The 10,426-nt window shown below is 37.6% G+C and overlaps 1 protein-coding gene across 1 annotated transcript; it reads right to left on the minus strand.

Moving 5' to 3' along the window:
* Positions 1-5,672: 5,672 nt before the first annotated feature.
* On the minus strand, positions 5,673-10,101 carry spcs3 (signal peptidase complex subunit 3). Its single transcript, XM_051703030.1, has 5 exons — positions 9,803-10,101; positions 7,355-7,430; positions 7,157-7,231; positions 6,886-7,001; positions 5,673-5,884 (listed from the first exon to the last, which is right to left on the minus strand). The coding sequence occupies exons 1-5, from the start codon at positions 9,943-9,945 to the stop codon at positions 5,752-5,754; spliced, it is 543 nt and encodes a 180-aa protein (XP_051558990.1). The 5' UTR covers positions 9,946-10,101; the 3' UTR covers positions 5,673-5,751.
* Positions 10,102-10,426: the final 325 nt, after the last annotated feature.

Here is a 10,426-nt window from a genome sequence, read left to right on the forward strand (position 1 = left end):
CAGCCACCGTCACCCTGCAAGGCTTGCTGCAGATGAGAACTCTCCAGTGCTTGCTCAACCGAGTGTCCCTCATTATGCTCAGCGACATGGTCTCCTCTGGAGCTAATCATGTCTCCTGTCCATGTTCTAAAACATTTGAATGGTAGTGTATACTATACTACATACAGTACAGTGCAATATAATATAATTTTCATAAAAGAAATTTGAAAAGTTTTTCAACAAACTACTTATTTACTTTTATTTGAGTCATATTTAGACTCCACCCTCAGTCAGTTGAGAGAATTGGGAGGTATTCGGGGAAGCAGAAGTGGACCTGTTTGCCTTCCCGGAGATCACACATTGCCACCTCTTGTACTTCATAATGACAAGCTCCACTTGGCTTGGATGTTTCAGCTCATAGATAGCCAGTGAAACACCATATAAGTTTACCCCTGTCTGCTTGCTTCATCAACTATTGTGCAAGATACTGGAAACTACTGGTACTACTGTAGTTGTGCTGAAATGGCCCAACAGCCACTGGTTCCCGGAGGTGGTAGAGCTGTTTATGTCCTTACCATAGCGACCACTCATGAGGGCTTGTCTTATGCAAGCACCCTCTGGTGTGAGACAATTAAGACCCTTTCACCCCACTACCATTCTGGTCTGGGACTTAATGCTGGTATTAAACACGCTTTCAGGTTTGAGCCACTAGAGGTGGTAAGATTACGCATTCTCTCTTTTAGGACTGTGCTGCTTCTCACTTTGGCATCAGTCAAATGTGTAGGGGACCTTCAGGCCCTTTCAGTGTCAGCTACTGATGCGGTGTCAGAGTTACCGACTTGAAAGAGAGCGTCTCGGTTACTGATGTAACCTTGGTTCCCTTAATGGAAGGAATGAGATGCTACGTAGCTGTGCCACACTACTGATTTCTCTCTGTTATGGGACCAAGAGATGCGCTCTCCTCCCCTCAGTCGGAAAATCCTGATGGTGTGGCGCTGGGCTCTGGCTTATATGCCCACGATGATGCATGCATAGTGTGGAGCACCAGTCGTCACCAGCCAATCAAATTGGTATGATGGTATAAGATTTAAGGTCACCGCTGCTGGCAGAAGCTCCCACAGCATCAGCTGCTGACAGAGCGTCTCATTCCCTCCTATGAGGGAACCAAGGTTATAACAGTAACCAAGATATTTTCTGGTTAAATAAACACTAGAGGTGCTACAAAAACAATGAGTTTTATTCAGTTTCACACAAAGTTATCTTTCACTTTGTTTCCCACACAGTACTATCTTAAAACATCAAACACCTTTACTATAACACATTATTTAAAAGATGACACATTTTAACGCTTCCATTACATAACAGACTAAATATAAAAGCTTATTCTTTGTGTGGGGTTGCAACTGCTGGAGTGTCGAGTTTGAGGCCAGCAAATCATGCGAGTTGACATATGAGCTGAAAGTGTCATAGATGTGACATGAAATGACTTGGCTGCTACAGCTATTCTGTTTTTCATCTCACATTTGCTTTTACAACACTATCAGTCAAGTTTAGGTGTCGGGTTTAGGATAAGGATGTCTGTTCATCTCACATTTGTTAAGTTTCTGTTAAAAGTTTAGATTAGAGAGGTGGACTTTATTCATTTAAAACCCCATGTATCTTAGGGAAAATATTTAACTTGCTGTTAGCACCCTTCAGTGGACATTTCACCTCAAAATTGCAACAATATGTTTAATGAACCACGTAATTTCATTTATCAAAAATGTAGCCACAGTCATGTAATTTAATGAAATCAGGCTGGAAAAATAATCTGTCTCAAAGCCCAAAGTATGCTCTTGCAAAAAACAAAAATAAACTTTTTCCATGAAAATTAAGCCTATATTCAGCCTTACGCAGGAGCGATATGAGTTTTGGCATAATCTTGTAGGAAACTAAAGGTGAGCACAACAAATACCACTACTGTCCTGTGATATAAATGAAGCACAATACGTCCAATAAATGTCTTGGCACTTTTTAGCTATGAGAACAGCTGGCCTTGTAGTCTAAACCAGCTAAAACTGTCCAACCATCTTAAGTTGGTTTTAGCTGATGTCTTATTTATTTATTTTCAGCAGGAATGCCATGTTTGACTCACTTAGTTTTCTACTGTACTGAAGACAATCACTGTCTGCTGAACCTTGGTGGAGTCTTAACACAGGAAACACGTACCTTTGATCTCCGGTGTTTCAGATACTCAAAAGCTCTCCGTGTTATCTTCCTGGAGATCATTTTAACTCTGCTTCTCCCTCTGATTGGAAAACACACAAGTGCATACCCTGAATACAGAATATTGTCTTTGACGTGTGCTGGAAAGGAAATATCCAGTGATTGTTAAGACATTTTCATTTCAGAGAGGAAGGCAAAACACAAATTGCTGGTAAGGAAATGAATCCTTACAGCCAAAAATCCAGTTGTTTTTAGTTGCATAAGGAAAACAGACACAGTGTAATTTGAAATACTGTCACATACAACAAAGAAGTTTGTGTATAAAGTGGAATCTGGAGCAAGAACAAACAGCAAATCTTTGCATGTAAGACAATCTATATTCAAACTGGGGACTTATTTACTTTACAATGTCTACACCTGCATGTTTTTGTTTCATTGTTAAACGAATCAGACAAGTGGAATGTGTAGCATGAAATAGAACAACATACATCGGATAAATAAATAAATAAAATAAAACAACACACACAATAGCACATCACAGACTGGCATGTATATCTATTCTGTCTGTCAAGGAAATGGCACAAAGCAGAATTCCTGAAATGGCATGGAATGTCATCAACCCACAATGACAGCAGATATTACAATGGATGGCATTGGAATTTAGAGGAAGAGCATATGAATGCAAGGCACGATTCAAACAAACAGCATCTGTGGCATTCTGTTTGAATGACTTCAACACAATATGTCCCTGCTTATTGAAGTCCCTGGGCTCCAGCGGTGCTTGCCACTGATTACAGAAAAGGAACGGATTGCCTGCTATTAATTCTTGTTTACACAGTCCAGTTCCAAAAAAATATGAATTGTGTTTTAGGACAGTCAATAGTGTAACTGTGTGAAATTTTGAGAGATGATGGATGACCAAACAAATGAGGTTGAGAAAGACTATTAAACAACACTGCAACCAAGACCTTGATGGAGTTAAATGCTTTTTGTGTGTGTGTGTGAGCTCAGGTCTAGTATGACTAACCATGTATTTTAAGGATGTTAAATATTATTATAATTAGTATATCCACTCATGGGATTCCACCATAGCCCCTTTCCAAATCAAAGGCCTCAATATCTTCAGTCCTCCAAGTGTTTTTTCTGTCATTTAATTAGTAGGGACCTTTATTAAATTCATTACTTTAGCTTCATTACCTCCCTAAATAATAAAGCAATTCTGAATGATTCATAAACTGGATTCTTTCCTTGATCCCATAGTGCATGTTCTAAATCTGATTCAAAAAGACCCCTGCATTTCCTGGAAAACAATTGATAATTTCCATGCAAACATATTTCAGACTGCCTGGACAACACTAATCACATATTAAGAAACACATGAAATAGTTGAATAGAATTGGCTCTGTACATTGTTTTAAAATAATAAAGATTTTGATGATAGAAAATAGTTTATATTAATGTTTGTCAGAATGCATATTCAAATATGTTTTTAAAACTGATACACACATTTCATAGAACCATTTACCAATTTCCCAAAACTATGTGCACAAATACCACATTGTCAAAATCTTAAACACAGGGCAGAACTCACTATTCACTGGAAAACTTCACGCATGGCCCTCAAAATCAAACTATCTGGTCAGAAACTTTTTCAACAAAAACTTTCTCAACAAAATGTATTTTTGTTTAGGGGAAAAACAATCTGACATTTCAAAAACTGAATTGTAACTACAATGACAGGCCTCTGATGTGATGCCAGTGTATTTGCAATGTCTCAAGAACAATAACTTGTTGATATGGGTTTCAATAATACATTTTCTATTGGTGGAAATAATCCAGAATTGGATTTAGGAATATGATTAAATTATATCATCAGAGGACAGGAGGTGAACCATCTTATCACGTGTACATCTGAGTGGTGGTGGTGTAGTGGGTTAAAGCACAGAACTGGTAAGCAGAAGGTACCACCATTGTGTCCTTGAGCAAGGCACTGTACTCCAGGTTGCTCGAGGGATTGACCCTGTAATAAGAGTGCTGTAAGTCCCTTTGGAGAAAGTGTCTGCCAAATGCATAGATGTAAATATAGTATATATGTAACCCAACACTGTGCCATAGAAAAAAGACATAGTATATATGTGCTGCATTGAGGAATTTATTTCAGCAGTTTATGGCACATCAGCATGAGCAAATCAATCAAGCCTTGGTGTTATGATTTAATCATAGTGTTTATCCAATTGAAAAATACTGAAACTCGCATAAAGTTTTTAATGCAGTCAAGTGCTGCCATCTGGTGACTGAATCATGGGACCTGCTATTATTCAAAATATTCCTGTAATGAAGCAATGTAAGGATCTACAGTCATTTTCAATAATTCCATTACTGTTCCAATGAAAAGGTCATTACTTGCATTACAAATACAATTTCAGTTAACTAATAGTCCAGCAACGAATATTGCATTGATCTAAATATGTGTTAACCTGCCTACTCCTTCAGAGAAACTTTCCAGCAGTATAATAAAAGCCATACTCCAACACACCTGGTGGTAATATTCAAATAAACCTAAAGATCTTGAATACCTATTTATTTTTTATCAGGTGTGTTTGATTAGACTTTAAACTATACTGCAGGAGGTGGCTCTCCAGGAGGAATAAGTAACACTGGATAAGTGATTGTGCTTCCTTTTGTTCAATGCATGCACACTCACAACAATTAAATTGCTGCTTGCTGTTAAAGGGATAGTTCACCCAAAAACTAAAATTCTCTCATCATTTACTCACCCTAATGCCATCTAGTATGTGTATTCTTTCGTTAAACACAAATTAAGATTTTTAGAAGAATATCTCAGCTCTGTAGGTCCACATAGTGCAAGTGAATGGTGATCAGGCCTTTGAAGCTCCAAAAAGCAGATAAAGTCAGCTTAAACTTAATCCATCATACTCCAGTGGTTTAATCAATGTCTTCTGAAGTGATCCAGTTGTTTCTGGGTGAGAACAGACCAAAATATAACTTTCTTCTTTTTATGTTGACTGTCTCCTTTTTGAAGGCTTCAAAGGCCTGATCACCTTTCACTTGCATTGTATGGCCCTACAGAGCTGAAATATTCTTCTAAAAATCTTCATTTGTGTTTAGCATAAGAAAACACATCTTAGATGGCATGAGGGTGAGTAAATTATGAGAGAATTTTAGTTTTTGGGTGAACTATCCCTTTAGGATAGGCTATTCTGCATAATAAAATACATTACTTTTAATGTACAGTATAATACAGGTACCTACATTTAATATTATAATTGTGGAAGACACCTTTCAATTCAAAGCAGATTATTATCATTAAGCAAATTCTTGTCCACAGTGAGACAAGTGTAGAACAACCTGAGGCTTCCTGTTTACAAACTAGAACTGAGATAATGGCATATGACTTACTGACTTGTATCAGTTTGCTGCAATTATTTGATTTAACCCCATAAGCAACAGTTGAAAGAAGTCACTCCTTTAAACATTTTTTTTTTTTATTAAAACCCGTACAGAGCACAACATAAGCAAATATGGTTTGGAATGGGCTGGGGCAGTTCAGTAGCTCTTTGCAGTTTCATAAGTTTCAGGGAAGGCAAGAGACTTGTGTCCGGATCCCATGACCAATGGCAAGATTCCAGCATTTGGCACCACATTCCAGGAGAGAGTGAGAGTGATGTTCTTATTTGCCCTACATTTGGGGGAGATGGAAGATGATTCATTTTAGAGAGACAAGACCCCATAATATTTGTCGCTTTCTGTATTTTTCAGTTCTGTGAGTCAAAATTTTATTTCCTAGTAAAGATGACAACATTCAAATAACACTTCTTCTGGAGCACTTATATAGTACACTAACTGTAGAGACAAAAGACTGATCTCAGAGACTCTATGGTACAGTTCTTGGGTCAGCCTACTTGACAGAAACTGCTATTGATTTCTTATCATTTATGATCCATTAGGCTATTAATGAGTATTTACAAATGTTCCATATTGCCAGGCAGCAATCAGCAACGATGTCAGGCTTTTCTGCAAGAATGGAGTAACATCACACAACTACAGATTAAGAGGCACAATGCTTTTATGTGTAGAGGCATCAAGCATTGCTGAATACAAATTGTATACACATAAGATACTGGACAGCAACTGTCATCAAGACAGTTTTATCTATCAACTTGTTTTCTGATTAATCTAAGAAATAATCTAAATTAATCAAGTATCAAAATAATTGTTAGTTGCAAACAGATTTTTCTGTTTTAAGTTGTAACATTTAGTTTTCCTATTATTATTGTTATCGTTATTAGGGCTCGACATTAACACTTTGTCCAGGATAAGTGGATTTTTGAAGGGGCAAGTGAAAGAGAATATATTTGCCCGGCCAAGTAGCCTGATTTAAACGTCAAGAATGAAAAACATAACCGACTATATTTGTGATATGTAACCTAATAGACTGCTGCTGTGTGTCGTTAATATTAATCAAACAACCATCACAAGAACACGAGAAAACCACTCACTGCTCTTGGCTGGATAACTTTAGTAGCTTTAAAAAAGTATTAATGTATTATAATCATACATTAAAGACAAGCAGTAGATTTGTTGCATTTTATTCTGAATGTTTACTTGAATACTTGATAGCCAACTGCTGTTAAAAACAGAGTATAACACACGAGAACTAATTGGAATAAAGAAACTAACCTTAAACCATTGCCATCATCAAAGAAGAAGTACTTGGATTTAATATCCCTCAGGATAAGTTTGGTATTTTCACCTCTCAAGACAATCTTGTCCCACAGTACCACCTGGTTTAGTGCCTAATAGGAAATAAAGATTATTTTAATGTGAAAAACACATACAAGTTTGGCATTTTGAAAATGTAGTTATACAATTCATGTCTATTCAAACAACAAGATTTGAATTGACTAATAGCTTAAAATCTGTCCTCGGCAAGCCTAACGTCAAGACTTACATTGGTTTTGGTTGAATATTCAGCAGACAAATAGAGAAAGAGCTGCTTCACATTCCAGTCAAATATTGGTTGAAGATGTAAAAAAGGGGTTAAGGCAAATAATGTAAATATGCGTGCATGTGTGGTCAAATGTAAAATTATCTAATTCTACATGGTGGTAGTTGTGGCACAGCAGTGGTCTGTCCTGCCAAAAAGGATATCAGCAGTTAAGTCAAATGTCACAAAGCCCAAATCACTCCTCTCTCTTGGTCCTGTGAAGTCGTCCACGTTTTTACTGGGGAGAGAGGGAGAGAGAGAGAGAGAGAGAGAGAGAGAGAGAGTTAGTAGTGCTACTAAAACAATCTGCAACACTGGTCTTACTCTAAATAATCCTTAAGTTAAATTTCTTCTCTATGCAGATGATCTGGTGCTGCTGTCAGCTACTGCACAAGGGCTACAGCAGCAACTGGACCTGCTGGAGAACTACTGTCAGAACTGGGCCCTGACAGTCAATTTGAAAAAACTAAAATTATGATATTCCAGAAAAAAGCCAGATTACAGGAAACCAGATACACATTCACTCTGGGAAACACTGCAATAGAACACACCCTACACTATGACTACCTGTCTAAAAATCAGTGCTTCAAGGGGTTTTGGTCTGGCAGTGAATCCACTAAAAGAGAAAGCTAGAAGAGCATTCTATGGTATTAAGGGCAAATTTACCCAAATAGACATTCTATTAACAATTTGGAGTAAAATCTTTGATAGTATTATTATGCCTATTGCTCTGTTCTGATGTAAGGTTTGGGGTCCACTCTGTCTGTCAGATTACTCTAGATGGGACAAACACCCCATAGGATCCCTGCATGCAGAATTCAGTAGAAACATTCTAAGAGTTCAGAGAAGAACACCAACTAATGCATGCTGGGCCGAACTTGGCAGATACCCCCTAATTATACATATTGAAAAATGATACCTCAAATTCCGGACATACCTAAATTCAAGTTTCCCTAACATACTGCAACATGAAGCCCTTAAAACCCAAGAGTTGAAGCCTAAAACCAGTCCCCTTAGTCAGCTGGCTCTGAAACTCACAAACCCACTAACAACTAACAAACACCAGTTTCAGACCAGCACTGCTGAACAAAACCAAATCAGAATTAACCAAATCATAAAAGCAAAAATTCACATTTGAACCATTGGGAAAATAATGTAAAAACCAAACCAAATTGGAATGTTATCGGACCCTAAACAGAACGTATAATCTAGCAGAATATCTCCACACTGTAAGAGATACAAAACAGAGATGCATCCTCACCAAATACAGACTCACTGATCACAGTCTGGCCATGGAAAAAGGCAGACACAGAAAAACATGGCTTCCAAAGGAAGATCGAGTCTGTGCTCACTGTGACACTGGTGAGGTCGAGACAGAGACACACTTTCCCCTTCACTGTGAGAAATTTACAGAGGTGAGAGAGAAATACTTTGACAAACTCTCAAACCTCATGCCACAGTTTTTCAGTTCAGCAGAAACAGATCAAATGCAGGTGTTACTGGGGGAGGACAATCATGCATCAGTTGCAGCAAAATTCATTTTTGAGTTGCACACCCTCAGAAACCAATCACTGCCTTAATGCACTTCAGTCACAGTATTTTTATTTTCTTATGTTCATAATGTCTTGTTAAATGCTTATTTTATTTTATATTGTATAGTGTATATTATTATAGTTTTTATTTTATTTTTTCATTACCTGACACCTTATTTTAATTCTGTTTTTATTGTTATTTGTTACTGTTTTATTATTATTATTTGTCTTGTCATTATCTGTTTTGTGTATTTTGAGTGGTATTTGAGTTGTCTGTTTGAGTGGTGGTGGCGTAGTTGGCTAAAGCACATAACTGGTAGAAGGTTGCTGGTTCAATTCCCACAGCCATCACCATTGTGTCCTTGAGCAAAGCAATTTACTCCAGGTTGCTCCAGGGGGGTTGTCCCTGTAATAAGTGCACTGTAAATCGCTTTGGATAAAAGCATCAGCCAAATGCATAAATCTAAATGTATTAATGCTTTGGCAATACTGTATGTAAACAAAATCATGCCAATAAAGTACTTTAAAAAACAAATTGAAAATTGAGAGAGAGAGAGAGAGACTTCCATTTAGTGAACCTTATCCTTTTACCTTATTTGTATACACTGTATATCGTGTCTTTTTTTTTCTTTTGGTTTATATTATGTGCGTTGTTTTTTGCATTGTCCTTGTTTTGTTTTATTAGTATGCAGCTCATCTGTAAACGCTTTGACAATACGAATGTACAAATATTTGTCATGCCAATAAATCACCTTAAAACTGAAACTGAAAAACAGAGAGACAGAATAATATCCTGCTAAATAACCATTCAAAAAAGTGCAACAAAGAGCACTTAACCATTACAATTTCACCATGTAAACACTTTAAATTAAGATCTCTATTTCGCGCTCCATTTCATTTGTATAGTTCACGTGCTGCACTGCTATTGGACACCAGCTCAGCATCTACAAATCCCATATGCTGCAAAAACATATCTTTATAAATGCTCAGGGATGCCTAGTCTCAATCCAAATGTTTGTTTTATGGTCTTATGGTTGCTCTTTGGGTGGCAGAATTATAAATAACGCAGTTAACTTACATCATGACTTTGGATACGTGTATATCCACCGCTACGCTTCTGTCTTTAAACGCAGTAGTAATAAAGCATCCGAATGTTAGAGCTGCCATCACGCTGAGAGAGAAGGCGAAGAGCGAGTTCGCTCTCGATAATACCGTGTTCATTGTTCTTTCTAGTTGTGATAAAAGTAACGAATAATATTGCAATACAAAGACATAAAGAAACCAACTAGCTCTAAAATACAAAGAAACGCTTCGAATGAGAGTTTCAAAGCAGGAAGTGAGGCAGTCAGAAGATGATTCGGAAGCAAGATCGGCTTCCTGTTTCATATTAGACAGTGGATACATTGCCACCCAGTGGTCAGGAAAGGGCATTGCATCAACAGTCAACGGGCAAGTCGAGATATGCAGACCCGCAGCGCCAGCAGTTTCAGGACAGCAGCGTGAGCAATCAAGTCTCCAGGGGGTAGTCGTTTGGAATGCCTGATGAAAAACCTATCATGTTATCGCGATAACTTGCAGCTGCTGCGATAGCTTTATGTAGCCTGCATGCTAACCGCTTTGTTTGTTTTTCCAGCAGTACAGATGCCTGCTGTATTGTACTATAACAGGCGATTTAAAGGGAAAAATTACATTTAATCCCTAT

This window comes from Myxocyprinus asiaticus, chromosome 7, assembly GCF_019703515.2.
Source record: "Myxocyprinus asiaticus isolate MX2 ecotype Aquarium Trade chromosome 7, UBuf_Myxa_2, whole genome shotgun sequence".
Lineage (NCBI taxonomy): Eukaryota > Metazoa > Chordata > Actinopteri > Cypriniformes > Catostomidae > Myxocyprinus > Myxocyprinus asiaticus.

Excerpts from the sequence above, each read along its gene's own strand:
- spcs3 (XM_051703030.1), bottom strand. The coding sequence starts at position 9,945 with ATGAACACGGTATTATCGAGAGCGAACTCGCTCTTCGCCTTCTCTCTC. Across the intron at positions 7,002-7,156 it reads AATATTCAACCAAAACCAAT|GCACTAAACCAGGTGGTACT; the intron begins GTAAGTCTTGAC and ends ATTTCCTATTAG. Across the intron at positions 5,885-6,885 it reads GATGATGGCAATGGTTTAAG|GGCAAATAAGAACATCACTC; the intron begins GTTAGTTTCTTT and ends CCCCAAATGTAG.